We start from the raw sequence: 19,422 nt of genomic DNA, 5'->3' as shown, positions 1-19,422 counted from the left end.
TAATTTGTTTCAAGGGAACAAATGACAAATTCAACAAAAGTGATTTCTCGCGAGAAGATTGAGAATGTATTTCTTCTTCTTGAATACCTTCAAGAAGACGAAATAAGCAAATGTATAAGAAGTATGAGTTCCAGAACCGTTAAGTGCATCTTATAAAATGGTGGACATTTCGAACACTCACTTCATTTACTTTCGAATAATCATTCGATTTTTCTTTCATTAAATGATAATTCGTTTAATTATTATGAATTGAAATATGTAAATAATTATTACTTGTTTCTGATTTGATTCTGATATGTTTCATTTAGTTCAAGATGGGTATGTTGATTTTCTCATCGAAATGTATTGCATGTTGTTAATTAAACTAAAGGTACCTAAATGTAATACAGATCCGATCCAAAGAAATTTGGATAAGTGTCAAAATCACCTGAATATCAAGTTGACATTGTATGATATATCGTCGAATTTAGCGAAAAAAGTTATTTCGAAAAATGTCATAAAATATGCAGGTCCGTATTGAAAAAAATGAGGTTGAGGGTGGTCTAGAGAGTACGAAAAGTTGGATACGAAATCTGATTACGTCAAATTGAGAACAATTTACTGTCGAATAAAAAATTCCTGTAACATTTTTTGATAATATTTGAAATAAAGTGGAAAAAAAAGAAAAATCAAAATGACAGAATTTACTTTTTTTATGATATCTCGATAATTGGCCCTGATAATCTCGATTTGTTTGAACAGCTCGATAATGCTTCTATGAATGCAACTTTTTCTTCATTTGACCGACCTTCTAACTCTTATGGTTCAAAAGTTACCAATACAATACAATCCCATTGAAAAAGTGACCACCCTGTATAACTTTTTTTCCTGGTTCCCTCGAATGAATGTTATTTATAATCGCAGCGGAATTTATATAGTTACTTTCTTTTATTATAGTCAGAAAACCCTCAAAAAAGGTGTAAGTTGTAATTTTTTTCTCCTCTTCACTCGTATATAATTTGTATTTTATATGAAGTTGTAACAAAAAGGTCACACATAATTTTGGCGCCCTACGTGGGGCCAAAATTCAATCTTTTTATTAGGAGTGTCAATTTGAAGTTCCTTCGTTAGAGAATTGTTTTGGCAAACGTCAAATCACATTATCTTGAGATAAGCACATTGCTATTTGAAAGTTATTATTCAAAATTTTCCTGTTTGATGTCTCAGTTCTAAACAGTTAATTTGAGTACGATTTCATTAATTAGGATTGTCATAAAATCTCCATCTGAATGAATTTCTCAAGAACATTAGTCACTCTAAGTACCTGACAAAACCATGCCGGCAATTCAAAACAGAACAAACATTGCTATCTTATGAAACACTCCTCATTGTTTTTCCCCTCACAACAAACCTTCCTACGCACCTCCCCTTCCTGGTATTCTTCAAGTTTTATTATGTATCAAATTGAAAATCTTCTTATTTTCAAACTTCCATCCCCCTCTCTCCAATATTCCAGAATGCCAGAAGGAAGCCCGGAGGAAGGATTTATTTTATCAGGTGACAATATTTACATAATTGGTTTGCATTAGATTCGGAATCTGGAAGCAGTGCCATCCCTTCCTTCCAAACACAGACAATGAGCTCTCCAATAATGGCGATTTTATTCGGTCGCCTCTAAAACTGCAAAGTTTTCCCAGCATTAGGAGGAATTTACATTTACAATTAGCTCGTTCCAGTATTCTTCCGTGCCCTTTTTATTTTTATTCCCGTTCTGGTCTCGTGCACATTTTCCCATATCGATTCGGTCCGTTTTGACGCTTCGTAATTTCAGGTTTGGATTGGATTATTCGAAAGTTGTGAAAGTGGTTTGCTTCAGGTGGAGAATAGATAAATATTATTAAAAGGGCGGTTATTTAGAGGATCATTAATGCAATAGCACATAATATTAATTTCCTCATTATATTCATTTGATTGATATATGTTATGTTATTCTGCATCGTTGAACAATTTAAGAACCGAGATTTCGAGTCAAATATTTTTTTTCTTCTCTCGTGATAATTGAAATACTCGTTGCGAGGTATAAAAAAATTCGAACGACTTATAAAATTTACACAATGTTATTGTCTCCCTCTTCTACCAAATAATTGGTTGGCGATTAGACGTCTGGAAGCAAAGCTATCTCGTAAAGCGCCGACATTGGCGCTCTGGGACAAGAAAGATTTTTCTTTTTCTTCATCTTTTACACAAACTTATCACAACAATTTCAGGAGAATTGACACTTCCTCTGTCAAATGGTGTTGTTACGTATGCTATATACAGTGTTATATAGAATACGTAATAGACAGAAGGAGTATTGATTCAACTGAAAATAAGTAAGTAAGCTTGACTCTCTTATGAATAAAAGTTTCAGTCAATACAGTTGGACACGAATATGTCATCACATTCGAAATAAATAATAATAATAATAATAATCATATATAATGTTTATTCACTATAAACAAAAACAAATTACAGAGGTATTCATTTCGCGAATGTATTATGAAAAGTAAAATACTGGTTTATAAAACTCTTTGAATTTCAAGTACTGAGTCTTCGTTTACTAAAACAAATGATCAGTGGCAGCAGGTCTGATTGAATTGAATTCCCTCAAGGTTCTTTTCCACAACACTGAGCACCTTTGTGTATTAGTTTGAAAAGACTATTATATTCGATGCTGTTCATATTCTTTCATATATGTCAAATAATTCTAGAATTCAAGCTGAGGGGATCTTCTTCGTTATAAGTGTTCCAATGCGCTCAGTAGAATCATCACCTAGAAGATCTCCATCAAATCTGCTCCAGCTTCCATTTTGTAATCGTATCAATAATACAAAGTAGAATGACCTAAAATGTTATCGTAGCGTGGAGTATATTTCTTAACATACTTTCTCAATGATCAAAAAAAGTATTGTGTAATCTTTTTTGAGGTTTCACTCGTGAACTTATTTTCTTGGTTTGATTTTACTCGAGAAATTCCTTTTTTTTTTCTTCACATTTTCATGTGAATTTTTTTACTTTGTATTCGAGATTGGATTTTGAAAAGCCATTAAACTAAAAACTCCAGTAATGCTACTGTTCTTCAATTTTTTGAAGATCTTCTCTCAGAATTTTTCGTTCTAACGCTGTTTGTAACAAAATTGCCCATTCATTCAGAGCAAAACATTTTTTTTTTATTTGAATCGAATTGTAAAGCATTCAGTCTTGTCGAAAAAGTCCCCTTGTCCCAATAAAACAACAATTATACTAATATTCACTATTATCTATTTTCTGTATAGTATTGTCCTGATACATTCCGTAAATAATACGAAAAAACAAACTTGTCAACATTCAGCTGCAATCAGCTCGAAATTGATGAATGTGAGAGATGATACCAAGTGACAAAAAAAGCTCAATTCAAACGTATTTGAATGGAAAAAAATACAATTAATTTTTGAAATATGTCCTAAAAATTCCATCCCACAATTGTGATTAATTTCGCTCAAAACCGCCTGGTGAATAACACTTCGATTGTACCAAAAATTCTTACCGAAAATTCAGAAATCAATACCATAGCATTGATTCAGAATTTCAATCAGCAGTTGCCCCTCAATATTCCAGGTCTAACTTTGATCCGCACCATTATTGTACGATTGTGTTCCCCCCCTATCCTCGTCTCCCGCCCCCGCAGCACAACAATTGAATTATTCAAACAAATCGAAGCCATTACCATTCCTAGCTTTGTCTCCTCATTAACACCTTGCTCGCTGCATTAAGTCCCTGCGAATCTAATTGTGACGCCTCTGGTGATTTATAGGTCGTTTTACTCTGTTTGCATTAATTAGGCATCGAAAGCGTTCGGCTTATCGGTCATGTCTTCAACACCCCTGCCTCCGTGTAGTAATCGTTGAATAATGTTCGATCAGGCAGTTTTTTTTTCAAGCGCGTGGAGAACGCTGCTGTCGGACAGTTGGTCGTTGGACGCTGAGAAGACAGAGTTCTTCTTTTCTGATAGCGTGGTTCCAAGAAGGTATCTCACGACATTTCTACAGTGCTGGAGGTTTTTCTACATTTATAAGGAAGTTGGTTGGCCGGAGCAGAGTCTGGAATCTTTTGTCGTTAACCATGATGACAATTTTTGTTAATTTATCCTATAATGTTCAGAAATGATGATTATTCATAAGAACGAACATCTTCCTGCAGATAGTAAAGTTTTAGTAGGAAACAAGTTTTCAGAACTAAAATTTGCACCAAAACGCGTGGAAGTGTCATGGCGTCACTAGTGAAGTCAAATGGTAGTAGCGGACGATGTAGTCAAATGAAACGTAATTACTGGACGTTGTGGAGGGACAGAGTGTACACTGTAGACGTTAAGACGTTCATTGAATATGTTAGTCATTTTGAGTTGATGAATATGAATTCCAAGAGTTACAAGAAAGTTGGAAGAATATTCTTCCACCATGGATATAACCTGAAGTTGATCTGCCAGACAATAGGACGAGACGTCTGTTTACTTTTCTACTACTGAATGACGCCATTCGCTCTGATTGGTATTCAACATATCATGGCGGATATCCCAATTTTGTTATTTTATTTTATGGAAATATTGATTCATTTCGTAATTCATAATGAAATAAATGCTTGTTTCGTATTCCATAACTCAAGTTTCATCAAATTATTGCAATAATTTAGTAATTTACACAATTTTATTTTTTTTAAAAATGCATTCGTTCACGTGCAAAAATCCAAGTCTTGGACTCGAATTTTTGGTGCCACCATGTTTTTTGTTGAAATATTAATTACAACGTTTTTCTTTTATTAGTGCCCTTATGATATTTTGTACGATGAATACGTGTAAATCATAAAAATTAGACTACTAAATCGGAAATAATTTCTACAGGTTTTGTTTTTAATATGGCTTCATTTGGAGTCCGATATGACTATCCAATGTTTTCCCTGTCGTCGGAATTATTGAAGTGATGGGGACATTTCATCATCCGCTTCCGTTTTCCACCAAATAATTCTTTGTCACAATTTTAGTTTCAATTCTTCTCCACCGAACTAGATTACATGTCTGACTGCTAGCTTGAGTATGTGCGTGGAGTTTGTAACGGACATAAGACAAAACATAAATAAATATTATTATATAAGGGAATATTTGGAGTTGATCCTCTATAATATACATTCGTAAACATGGATTTCTTAAATTTCTATATTATTCGTAGGAATCGAGTATTCACCCAATGAAAATATCTAGCAAAGTGAAAGTGTTGTTTTTTCTTTAATTGAATATTTTTGAGTAATAATGTATTGAGTTGAAATATCTAATAGAACGAACATAATATATAATTATAATGGTTGAAAGGTGGTGTGGTCGAAGTTTTTCAGTAGCTGATCGAATAATAGCTGTGTTTCTTATATTATATTCATTTATTTCAGATACGAAATATTTACTATGCTGTGTGAGAGATGACACCTTGAAACTATTGGATCTCAGGATGAATCAAATAGTTAATTCTTTCAGGTGAGCGATTTTAATTTTTTCAATTGATTGAAAATTCGGCACAAATTGTCCACAAATTTCCATCTGAAGATATATTGTTATTTTCATTCGGAAAATTATTATTTTTTTTTGATAAATCATTCATTTATAGAATAATTGATTAATTTCAATGATCAAGAAGTTGCAAATGTTTTTACACCTAACTTTCGTCTACATAATAACGTTGGATATTTCAAAGATTCCTTCATGTTATAATTCGACACTGAATATTCACGTACTAACAGTCCCAGTGAAAATTGAATTATATAGATTCCTTCTTTTTGATACATACATATTTTCTGTGATAAATTCCAACTCTTTGAATTTTTATGATTTTCAATACCGATACAACTTATATTTTCTTAATTTCACTTGGATATAATTTCCATTGAGCGACATCAAGTATCACTTATGATAGTAGTAGAGTTGTTCGGATGTGGACAACTGAAACAGAAAATAACCTGCAATTATTAATCAATTGAAGAAATGTCAGTTTTGGAGTCATAAAAGATAACCTCGCAGGGATTGCATGGATGATTTTGAAAAAAGATTGAGGTTTCTGATTCAACTGCTTCAGCAGTACTGAACCTTGAAGACATATTTCTTCACATGCTTTTGATGCGTTGCATTAGAAATCGAATTTTATACCAAATCGGTTTAACGATTGATTTATTTTACGCTAGAAACTAACGTCACAACTGAGTGAAAGGGAAGTGATTAGTTATCACACTGTGGCTGACCACCAATGACCTAACTATTATATGAATCGAAGCAGATAATGGATATAAACTACATGTTCAGGAAAAGTTGAAATTGAATAAATGAATCAACACAAGAATTGGCATAGGTTTTGGAATTCTTATAAAATCCGCAACTTGTGACTAAGTGAGGTTTCATCAAATCATTATATTTTATATTTTCATGTCGATTGATCATCTTTGCATCTGGAAATCTATTAGTATTATCATTGTCATTACTACAAATGAAGTGGGCGTGGCGTGATCATTGATAAGAATAAATACCGAGCTACGCTCTCCGATTTTCATTGCGTATCTAGACTTGGACGGGGATTGTTAGGAATATTGAGAGCGTTTGGTATCCAACAACTGTCGACGAAATGGTTCTTCTTAGAACTGAATCACATCACGATTCAACTACCCTCTTCTCTTTTATTTCATCATATATTTTCATAGAAATGTATTTTTATATATGTTTTCTTCTTAGAACTGAATTATGTTTGATTCAACTATTTGCTTTCCCTCTCTTCTATTTCATCATATATTTTCATGGAAAAATTTTTTTCCTTCATATCTTTTCCATCATATTTGTATTCCATCTAATTTATTATATATTTCATGTTAATTATTATACAGCAATCGAAGAATAGCGAAATCCACTTCATCGTTTGTCAATTGGAAGACACAAAATAAAACATTGCGTAACTTTTCGTTTTTGAATATTACATCAACGTTGTGACAAAGCTGTAAGTATCTATAGATTTATGAGTGCAGTTCTGAAATCATTCGATATTTTGAATATTCAATTTTCCAAATCCCTATCGCTAACGAAAACTCTTGTTTCGCCGTAAAAGACCAATCTCTTCCTAATTCATTCAGATTCGAACCTGCCCCGCCGACACTCACGCAACGAAAAACCGGCATAAACGTCCGGACGCAAGATAAATTACCCCAGATAAAAACGACGACTTGATATCGTTATATCGCCCTACGCAACTTATCGAATAACGCCTGTTCGAAGGAGAGGACCTGTTGGCGTCGCCACTTAACCCACTTCTTCTTTTCCGGGGAGGAAAAAAAGGACCGAGTGTTTAACGCGTTAAGTACGCAGGAAAATGAGCGAGCCCCCCCCCCTTCCCGCATGATTTATCGGGGGTTTGACGGGCGAGCGGCCCACCGTGGCTGTTTTGCGAAACTTCGACGATTATGGGACTTCGCACTTTGGCGAATGGGTCCATAAACTTACGGCAATTCGGGAGCTGATTTATGCTTCGTATTTTTTGGTTGGATGATGTAAGATAGAGGGCGAGACACAGAGTGCCTGTCTGCATTTTGGTGGTGAGTTTCTGGAGCAAGCTGGCTTTTGACGATGAAAGTGAAAAAATGCCAGGATATATGCGGATGTAAAGTATGTTTTTTTTAGAGCTATAAAACTTCAAATTGCAATAAAACAACGATGGATTATTCGATCGACATGAATTTTATCTATCCGCAAGATAATCTAGTGGCATTACAATTTAAATATGATTTCTGGCATATGACCGTCACGGCTGGCTCGGATGTAGTCCAATCTGGACGTCCAATTTTCGATGACTTTTTCCAACATTTGTGGCCGTATATCGGCAATAACACGGCGAATTATGTCTTCCAAATGGTCAAGAGTTTGTGGCTTATCCGCATAGACCAATGACTTTACATAGCCCCATAGAAAGTTGTGAAAAGAAATCAGGCGGTCACCAAACGTGTCTTTCAATAAATCGATTGTGGCACGATCTGTGTGACATGTTGCGCCGTCTTGTTAAAACCACAGCTCCTGGACATCATGGTTGTTCAATTCAGGGATGAAAAAGTTAGTAATCATGGCTCTATACCAATCACCATTGACTGTAACGTTCTGGCCATCATCGTTTTTGAAGAAGTACGGACCAATGATTCCACCAGCCCATAAAGCGCACCAAACACACAGTTTACCTGGTTGTAACGGTGTTTCGACATACACTTGAGGATTAGCTTCACTCCAGATGCGGCAGTTTTGTTTGTTGACGTAGCCATTCAACCAGAAGTGCGCTTTATCGCTAAACAAAATTGGCTTATGAAAATCGGGAACAACAGCAATCTCATTTTGTTCCCATTCGACAAATCTACGCCTAACTTGATGATCGTTAGGCTGAATTTGATGAATTGCCAAATCAATCTGAGAACAAATCACTTGACAGCTGTTAAATCGATCGCTATCTTGAACAGTAATGCCAACTTAAAGTTATATACCTCGAAAAAAAAACTCTTTACAAGAACAGACCAACAAAGTCATTAAACTAGCATAATGCCTTAAGAATTCCATTTGGTGGAACAAATATCTCCGGACAAATTCAAGAATTCATTAGGCTACAATAAAACTGATAATGAGCTACACTGCTGAAACTCGACCAGATACGGCAAAGACTATTAGAAACGGCAGAAATGCGGTTGCTCAGAAGAATTACTTACTGGGAAGACATTGCTGGAAAGAGAGCGAGGAGAGACGATCGAGAGAATGTAGAATGGGGAGTATAAACGAGTGGATAATTAACAGAAAGCTCGAATGGAACAGACACAACGAACGATAACCGAATAGTGAAAATCGCCTTTAGGTCGTAGGAGTATTGGACGACCGAGCAAAAGATATAACTTCAACCTAAGACGTGAGTACTAGACGAAGAATGAACAGGCAAATTGCCAACATTGGAGAATAAAGAAGAAGTGTCTGAAGAGATTTTGCTCAGTCAAAATGATCAACAATGGGATTCTTTGTAAGAAATGAATGCTGATATAAATATTGAAGGGACCGGTCTAGAATCTGAATCTTCTAGTATTCTAGACCTACTTACAAAAAAGAGTTTCAAGACTCTTTGAAACTTTGACACTGCGAGATCCCAAAAGTATCTGAATCGTAGCAAGAATGTACTGCACCTCCTCATTGAATTTAACACCTCATTAGAATGGTTGTAGCAGAAAATGACAGGTGCAGATTCTGTGGGGAGGAGGAAGAAACTACGAATCACTTGGTAACGGAATGCCTCGCCATCACTAGCCAATGCAAAATCTGCTTTGTACAAGAAACTTGTAGAAGTGAGAAGTAGACTTCTGAGAGTCATCACAGATACCGAACATTAGAATTCTGGCACTGGAAGGCGAGCTATAGACCAACTTATTGCAAGAAAAGCTCTGATGGGGTCACAATAGACCATCTGATTGAAGAACCCTCTCAATTGAATTTGAAACTGAATTTTGATTGGGATGTTGATTAGGTTGTATTAAATTGAAATAAGATGTCGATTTGCTAGAAGATTACCCGCAATCAGTTGGATCATTCTTCACAGAACATATTGGCAAATTGATTGCCAACTTACCATTCACCTTACCATTCAACCATATCGGCAAATCTGCTAACTTTGTTATTATTTCGAACAGGGTCATCCAGGAGTATGTTCTTTAGCGTGAATAATTCTGAACATTTGCAGAGTGTATGTTCAATTGCTTCGAATTTGTAGTATAAAAATTTTATTGGCTAACAAATTTATATAGTGCAGAATATATCGTTACCAACAGTATCCCGTCGACAATATTCAAATTACTCGATAAAAGATGACGTAAAATTCATGTTCAATATTCGACCACTGTGTCAACCGACAGAATGATCAGGATGACAAGAGTAGCCTACGAAAACCCCAATTATTGGGATTCAACTCATAAATTATAAACAGACCTAGCAGGAAGTAGAAGTGGTCTGTGTTGCAGCAGACAATTTGATCTTTATACTAATGCTTAGTGGACTGGTAGATGAAAGAAGGTGTGAAGAATGTGGAAGAAACATCAGACTCGTAATGACGAATAACTTTTATCCATTGGAGAAAAAAAAGTTTGGCAAGATATGATATGTCAAGATAAATGCCTTCCAAGGGGGAAAACCAATAGAGAGTCCAAGTGAGAAGCCCCAATCTCAATCTGAACAATAATAAAAACATTATGTTCGAAAGGTAACCTTCCACTATGTAACAATTCCCGGGACATGGAACAAGTCTAAGGTAGTTATGGGGATAAATCCAAAGCAGAAAGTATACTAGGTTTTCACTTCGAATAAGCTTCAAAGTGGTCTTAGACATAAAGCAATGACGGAACGAAGGAAATACATTAGATATGGTGAAAAATATCCGCCACTGGCTGGAACCAACTCCAAAGTAGCAATTTCTCTAGGCGACGCTTGCATCAATTTCCTCATAGCTCGCGGTGTGCAAACCCACCCTCCATCCATCCAAGCAAAGAACCGATCCAAGAAAATAATTCATCACCCCAATACGCCCGCGTAATCGCCCGATTCGACAGCAAGACGTTTTTGAAATATCGCTAGAGCAACGCGAAGAAAAAATAAGTCTCCTAGAGACGGTGCATCCGTACCGGAACAAATTACCTCCGAGAATTCAATCGGGTTTTATCCGAATTTCATCTGAATAAAACAAATAGTGGCCGCATTTTGAGCGAGACATTAATCTAGATCTGGCCGCGTCGCCCGCAAATCCAGACAAATGTTCCCATCAAGGGCCCGAACGTGTTTGTCTCCCTTTTGATAAAATTCCGAGGAAGGGCATTATTGTTTCCTGTTTGTAATTATCCCGCTAGACGGGGCTTTCATAAAGTCGGGCTTAGTTTTTGCGTTGTACTCGTTCATTTTTCAGCGGAGACATAAATCTGGCTTTATGCGGCGTCGAAGGAATTTCAGTATTTTAATTGCCACTAGAGATTTTTATCAGTGTTTGCTATGACGTTCAGCGTCTTGTTTCTGCTCTCTACTGTTACATTTACAGTTTTTTGTTCGTTTTTTGTTTGGTTTGAGATTAAAGAAAAATATACAAATTTACACCCACTGGTGTTTCTCGCAAACTACGCTGGGATGGCCTTTTAGACGTTTATGAAAAACTAATCATAATTTTGAGCTGGAAATTTGCATATTCGGGTTTGAGACAATGATCTTTCTCCCTGAAATATTTTTAGATCTCTACAACTTCCGGTTATACCGGAAACAGACTACTACTTCCTCATTTCAAATAGCACCCCCAGTATGTTATTGCATCATTAGATAGCTTTTTTAACGACAATTTTGGCAATATGCCATACTTTGAGTGAAAACTCAACGGTTCATGAGTTAATGGAGGAGTTAATGAGGACTCACATTTTTTCCATTTTTCGGCAGAAAGAGCTTTTTTCGAAATTTTTTTTTTGTCGATTCAGCAAATACGCCGTATTATGGGACTGTTTGCGGTTTGGACCAAAAATGTACAGGGTATTTATAGGAAGATCATGAACTTGGACAACTCAAATTCATCGAAACTCAATATCTTCAAATTAAAACCTATATTTTTTAATTTTTCAGTCGATTCTACGCACAAAAATAGTACTGAAATGAATCGTTTGAGAGTTTTGAAGAAGAACTTTGAATGAGGAAAATCCGCAATTTTTAACTGTGTGGAGTAGTCTGTGACTTCCGGAAAACAGAAAAAAAAACTAAAATTCGATGTTTTCATAACTAAAATTGACAGTCCAAGAATTGTAATCAATTATTCATGATTAAAATTGTATTGGTTTAGGGATTCCTCAACAATCCCAACGAAAAATTAATTATAATTCATGAAATGAAAAATTCAGTTATCCAAACATCGAAGTAACAGACTACTCCACACAGTGAGAAATTTCGGTTTTTCCTCGGTTAAAGTAATTTTTTGATAACTCTTGAAGTATTCGTTTTAGGTTAAGGGTTTGCTTAAGTAACCCGCACTACTTTTGTACGTCGAATCGACTGAAAAAATCAAAATATCGGTTCTATTTTGAAAATCTTGATATATGAGTTTAAGATGTCAATGTTCATAATCTTCTCATGAACACCCTGTACACTTTTGGTTCAGATCGCAAAAAGTCTTATAATATTACGTGTTTGCAGAATCGAAACAAAAAAAAATTCTAAAAAATCTGTTTCTGGCAATAAATTAAAAAAAAATTGTGGCCCTCCTTGGCCACTTCTGTTTTTGAGAGTTGGCGTCGCCACAGGTTCAGAATTAATAAATTTGTTGCTCGGAACTAATTGAATGAGAAAAGTATTTTTGTTTGCCTATCAGGTGCACCTAATGGCTTCGTTCAGCGAAAAATCTGCAAATATCGAACGTGTACAAAGAAAATTTTTAAAATGGATAGCCTTCAAGTTGGATCTTCCCTTATCAACAGAAAGTTACGAGATTGTTCAAACCGAACTGAACTTTGTCGAAAGTGAATATCTACCTATTGAATCGAATAGGACTAAACTGTAGCCAACATTGTTGAGATCCAGGGAAACGTTTCACGTGAGGTTCAACCCTACCAACTGCACTATGAATGGTCCGATCAATAGAGCACTTCGTTGAATTGCTACATGGATCTATTCTCTGATCAATTTTTTCACTGAAGCGATATTTTGAATCTCAAGGCTTGATTACTATATGAAAATTCAGTAACTAGAATTTTGGAAATTCATGTTCATTTTTGATATTATGTTTTGAACAGTATTTTTCATATTTTTTTATTATAATGTAAAATGGCTTGTCCGTATAAATAAATAAAAATCTGATCCCTGAGATATCAAATATCCTAAAGTGATAAACGAGCGTTTTTCAGGATGATTGGAAAATACCTAACTTCCAAAACCATTTGCTCCGACAGTTTTCACGTGTTTCGCTCAGTGAGTATAATTTAAAGTCGTCCAGAAAAATGGCGTCCACCTACTAAACATTTTGAGCATGCGGTCACTCATCATAATATTCGTTCAACGAAAATTCTTTCAACTGCATCTCTACTGCTGTGTCAGCACTCTGATTTTTAGTGTGAAACTTGAGCGGTTATTCCAATCCTTCAAGAACTCTCAACCACACCTCAACTCACCCAAAACGATATACATCATGAACTCCACCAATACAATGAACTCCGTATATCGTATATTGCTTTTCCCGGCACATTTGATCCCAGAAATGAACTATACTGCGGGTGAACTTTCCGAAATCGTAATTTAGCAAATTAAAACAACCATATTTCCGTCAAAAGTTTCTACAAAACCAATCTCCACAAACCCCATTGCGAATTTCGCCAATTCAAAGTTTCGATATTCAGATATCGAGATCAACAGATGTCGTGCAGCGTAATCTCTGATAAATATTCCTTTCTCTTGTTGCAGCTGTGATGGATTCAAAGTTGGCTGTGACTGGGCGAGGGCCACCTTCAGTCCGGACGGACAGTATGTTTCTGTGGGCTCAGCGGATGGTAGCGTCTATCTGTGGGGAGTCAACACTGCCAAAGTGGAGAGCATTTTAAAGGAACATGTGTAAGTGTTAATGATGGTTATTTTTCATTTGCAACTGCTTGAGGTTTAATCATCCTAGTTTTAAGCTGATTTTTTCATTGGGTTGCGAGTAGAAATTTGAGAAAATAAAGTTGACTAGACCTAGAAATTCCATGCATGCAAATATCCCATTATGTTTCATAAACCCCAATTTCAAAGATAAAGGAGGACATCTTGTGTTGCCTATTATTGAGCTTGCGATTATCCTCTTAAGCATAGTACCAACCTGCTCAAAAGGCATTAGAAATCAAGTGACAACAGCGTGTAACATGAGTGACTCGCCATCCAGGACCTTCAGAAAAGTAGCTTGTTTTGTATCCTATGTTGTTAGATTCGGAGATGCGGAATGATTCATGAGTATTGGCCTAAATTTCTGAACTCTATAACTTGGCAATCAGATTTTGTTCAAATTTTGTTAGTTTATTCACTTCATGTAACCCTTTTGAACATGCAATTTTAATATTTCAAGCCAGTACTCAGATTATTGAGTATTTTTCTTAAGACTCTCTCCTATAATATTCGCTTCAGGATTCTGAAAACTCAACTGATACGGGGATAACCAAACAAAGAGTCTGGGAATCTAGTGGTCTATTGAATTTCTGTAGCGAAGCAGTGTTATATTCTTGAAACAATATATCTTTGGGAGCGCCCCCAAGACTATGCTAACAGATGTGTAATCTCTTTTCCGATAACAATATCCATTTACACACGTGGATCACCTTTTAGTGGTCAAAAAGAATCTGATCTTCAATACCTTGTTACGACCTTGGTGGTATAAGTATCTGACTCAAAATAACCTCATAATGAAAATTACAAGAATATCAAATCTCAATAGCATGACAGACAATTCTTGTCACAAATTAGAAGATGACAATTGGGAAGGAAGACAGCTAACTATTTGTTTGTTGTAGCTTGGCAGAGTACTGCTGAAACCACTTCATACTACAATTATCTGGTTTATCATTGCATGATAAAATAAAATACCTTGGAGGTCTCTGAAAAAAACTTCCGATGATTCCTTCAAAAATTCTCATTCTCATCAAACAGTTAAACGTTTTGGTTACTTCACTCACTTCCTCATGCTTAATTGGGTTTTTTCAACTAAAATACAAAACCCACCCAGGGTTGTAGAGCTACAGAAGAAGAATAAATAAATCTAACTAAGCTATTTGGTTGAAATTTATTCATTGAAGTAAATTGGCGATGGCTCATACATTTGCAAAATTCATTATTACTCTTTATACACCTAACTAACATTCAACTAAAATCGAAATAAAATATTGTTGTGTGCCCATAATTGAAGATAAACTATTACAATTAATTGTATCCCCATAAAATTCCATTATGGTGTATCAAAATATTGTGGAGCTGTTTCATCCAAATATTTTATTTGATTAACACTTCGGGAGTAAATATACAATGCTGCTACTATAAAATGGGTTGAAATTTGTTGTGAAACTACTGAATTTACACTGCCGATATCTTTTGTACTAAAAAGGACTGTCGATAGATGAAATTTGTAGACCCTTCTATTCGGACTTTGAACCAACTGGAAATTTCCCTTATGTGCAAACCAGTTTTGAATCTAAAATTTAAGCCACATTATGGACGTTTTCAGGTAGTCCAATATATCCTTGAGAATTGTTGAGCAGGATCTGAAACAAAGAAATTTTTTAATCAGTCGATACAAATATTCAATTCAGTCCGCTTTGAACACAATATGTTTTATATAAGTAGGTGAATCAATAAAATGGATACGAAGCAAATGAAAATGAAAATCAAATATGACCTCCTAATTTACTATCAAAAGTATAAATTACTTTCTACGAAATGAAGAATTTCTGAATCCTGGATCAATTCAGGCTATAAACATAAGAATTTAGTGTATTCATTTAAAGTATTGAAACAGTATTGGCATAACTGTACATCAATGACACAAAAAATGTCAATAAGTTATATGAAGAATTTCCATATTGAATGATATTGGGAAACCTTTTCAAAAAATCCTGATTTCGCTTTACAGCCCCAATTTTTTGACCCTGTTCATTCCAGCACCACATCCATCAATTCAATTTGTTGCCAGCGTTATTCGCACGTTCAATCACGCATCAGAATTGTTTTTTAACATTGAATTATTCCAATTTCGTCCTTAATTATCATGAAATATCATCCATTTATGAATGCCAGAAACTAATGGATCTGTTGGACTATTCCGACAGTAATGTGGATTTTTGGGTCTCATCGTTATCGGTTGAAACGATGAATATGCATTATGCATGTATTTTGTGCGGTGATATTAATAATTCAGCAGAAAATTCGAATACCAATTTCCCCAATTTACAGGTGGTAGATTTGATATAATTGTCGAATTGAATCAATGGCCAAATTTTAGGTTCCAATAATCGAAACTTTTGGGATGTAGGTACTTCAAACCGCATTAGAGATTCCAAATTTGGCATTCATATCGAGTCGTAAAGAAAAATAACTAACATGAATAATCTCAAGCATAATATTTAAATTTTATTGAAGAACCTCCATGTTGGGCTGATGTGGCGCTAGCAGATTTTTCTTCATTCAAAAATTACACTATTACCTCGAGTAATTCAGTTGGGAACTAGATTAAGAAAATGTGGCAATGAAATAAATTTGGGTCTATGAATACAAGATGTCTCAAAAGAAAGTGTCATGTAAACAAGCGTTTCATAAAAATTGAATCGTATGTCAAAAGAATTTTCATTAATTATTGAAATACACTATTTGGGAATTAATTACTTAAAAAAAATGTCGTCCAAATGTCTACCCTTGCGTGAACGAAACTCATTGAATACAAAACTGAATTTCCAGAGTATTAGCTTGGAAAAATCTCTGAATGGCATAAAGAGTTTTCAATTATTACACCAATTGAATGTTATAGTGCCTTAAGATTAATGTGCAAATTGCAATGTAGCAGTCATTTTATGCACATTCAAAAAATTTGTACGTTTTCAAACACAGAGGTCGGGATCATCATGAACTGAGTAACCCGTTCAACGATCTCTTCTATTCTCAATGAGTGCCAGGCTATCATAAAGCTACACAAATACAAACTACCTTTCGAGACACATTTTTGAATCCACTATCATTCATTCTCCTCTCATTCCCTATTTTTATTCTGTATGGTTTGATTTTATGCATGATTTTTTTTATTTATGCTTTTTTATGCGTGCTTGGTTATTATTTTTATTTACATGATCCCTGAAGATCTGTTGGCCTCTTCTCCAGGTCTGCAGTGACAGCAACAGCTTGGCAACCGTACGGAACTTATTTGGCAACGGTGGATCGATCCAAAAAACTAATAGTATGGGGAGACCAATGATGTTCAAATTGAGAGAAGTTTTCTCGACAATTTTTGTATAATTCCAGGAACTAACATTAGAAATAAGCATCACGAACAAATTAGATCACTAATATCCATCGAAATTATTTTGAGTAAACCGAGATGTCTATATATTGTTTTCCTATACCATAAGGGTCAATTTTTATTTCTTATCAGTGTATAAGTGGACGAATATCGATCATCTGATTTAATTGTTTTAATATTCGTTTATTGTAATTTGAGCTCTATTTATATGGCGAATTTTTTATTTGTGATAATAAATAAAAATCGATCATCGAAAAAAATATTGTGAATTATTTCTCATTTGTATGATCGTTTTTGTACATTATTTGTGAATGTGGAATCGAGGAGTCTAATTGTAGAATTCTTGAGTATTTCAATTAATCAATGATTTTTTTAAGATTTCTTAATTTCTGACGTTTGGCTCTCAACCTAAAAATGTACCTTACAGTGCCTTTGTAATTGGTATTATTGAAAATTTTACATCATTTTAACATTCGACATTATATTGGAAATATACTTTGAAACGTTGTGATTAATTGTAGATATAAATCATTGTAACAATAAAGGACGTTCATCGATTGTAAATTGTTTTTCATAAGGTACCTACCCATTGACATCCAAGTATCCTCAAATAAAATTCAAAAAACCAATAGAGTCAAATAAAAACACTTTTCATACAATGATGGTTTCATCATTGATGTATCTACATACATTTGGCTTCTGAGTCTACCAAAAGTAGGAAATCATTGAGATTACTTATAAATAGGAACGAAAAAAATTACTCAATTTTTATTTCAAAACTTGCATTTCAGAGAAGTCCTAATCCTTGTGAAAATTTTTTTTTATCTGTATATGTGGTGAATTAAGAGATCACAACGATAACAAAAAATTTACACATAATTTTGGCGCCCAACGTGGGGCTGCCAAGGTTCTTGTGGCGATTCGATCACTAGATCTCTTGGTTTTCCTGGTGGAGGTGACTGGTAATTCGAGGTTGATCATTTTTCTTATTTGAGATATTATCAGAGGATGATAATTTTCTCATTATAATGTAATTGAGATCGATCCCACATACAATTGAGCGTAGAATCTCAAAGAAAATTATAGTCAACAAGGAAAGAAAAAAAAAAGAAAATTAAGGACTCACTTTTTGTCTCCACCTTGGCTGTGTCCAGCTTGGTTTCTTTCCCTGCTATTGAAGGAACCACTGCATAGTCTTCAGTTTAACTAAAACTAACTTAACCCAAACTACGGGAAAACTGTCTTGTGCAAAACTCGAGGGTATAGCGAAAATAGTTTCTTTTTTGTGATGCACTGTGAATTGTTTGGCATCGTAAATTGTTTGTATTGAGCTCTCTCAAATCCGAAAACCGAGTGTGGAAAGACATGTTGGCAGAGGGGACATGGAAAACCGAGGAAACCTGAAAGAAGCTATAGGTCCAGACAAACTCTCAAGTCAGCATTGCACCTCATGACGAAACATCAGTTGAGTGGAATGCAAGGGCACGATAGGCGCACAAAATGAATCCTCGGATTTAATCCTGTACCTATATTTCACGAATCACGTTCTCGGTCTATGAGAATGAATATCGTATAAACAATGATTTTTCTAGCAATTTTCTTATATCAGTAAAACTATGGACTGCGAAAAAACACCCATTTTTTTTTCAATTATTGAATTGTTTCGAAGATTCAAAGCCAACCCTCCGCTATGAATCTCAACGAAGTACAAACTTCCTACTGTTTTTCTTATTACACTCCTCTTGTCATATAATAAATCATTCAAAATCATCCTATTCCTCGAAATCTCGGAAGATCCACCCTGTGTACCTTTTGAAACTCAAACACCAATTCGTCATTTTGAATTTACCGAAGAACTCTTTCCAACTGACATTATGGCGGATGCAGAATTTAGCCGGAAGCTTGGGAAAAGTTTCGCAGGAAACTTCATAAATTGCGATTATCGATATAATATTTTATGCACATTATACCCAGACGCAGTATCCTTTTAAACTGTATAAATAATGCAGAGGGGTGCCCTTTTGTGCTGTAAAAACAAACTTGCATATCCGTCCTTAAATAAGGAGTCGATTCTACAGTAGGAACTTGAGGATGATTCGGGTAGACGGTCCCTAAAAGCCCCTAAGTGGCTGTAAATAGGCGGCAGGTGCGCCAACTGGGCGTAACGTGAGTTGCGGAGGTTGTAGAAGTGTTTAATTGACTCGAAGACTGCTACCAAACTCTTGCGTCGCGGACGGTGTTATGGTGCTTTCGATACTTAGGTTCGTTATATTGGTTGCAGATGTTATGATGGTTTCTCATTCATTTCAGGTAGTTTGTGGAGTATTAAGAGAAAATTATATTTGGCGCAGAC

General features: G+C 35.1%; 1 protein-coding gene across 1 annotated transcript in view; it reads left to right on the top strand.

Annotated features, from left to right (window-relative positions):
• LOC123670820 (autophagy-related protein 16-1-like) overlaps window positions 1–17,627 on the top strand; it is a 38,993-nt gene extending 21,366 nt beyond the window's left edge. The window contains exons 4-6 of the mRNA XM_045604380.1: window positions 5,434–5,518; window positions 13,505–13,651; window positions 16,931–17,627. Of these exons, the coding sequence (XP_045460336.1) occupies window positions 5,434–5,518; window positions 13,505–13,651; window positions 16,931–17,024 (326 nt within the window). The 3' untranslated portion in view covers window positions 17,025–17,627. The remainder of the gene's footprint in view (window positions 1–5,433; window positions 5,519–13,504; window positions 13,652–16,930) is intronic.
• The last annotated feature ends 1,795 nt before the right edge of the window (window positions 17,628–19,422 follow it).

This window comes from Harmonia axyridis, chromosome 1, assembly GCF_914767665.1.
Source record: "Harmonia axyridis chromosome 1, icHarAxyr1.1, whole genome shotgun sequence".
Taxonomy (NCBI): domain Eukaryota; kingdom Metazoa; phylum Arthropoda; class Insecta; order Coleoptera; family Coccinellidae; genus Harmonia; species Harmonia axyridis.
The sequence above is the reverse complement of the archived record's forward strand: the minus strand, read 5'-3'. Positions and strand labels throughout refer to the sequence as shown.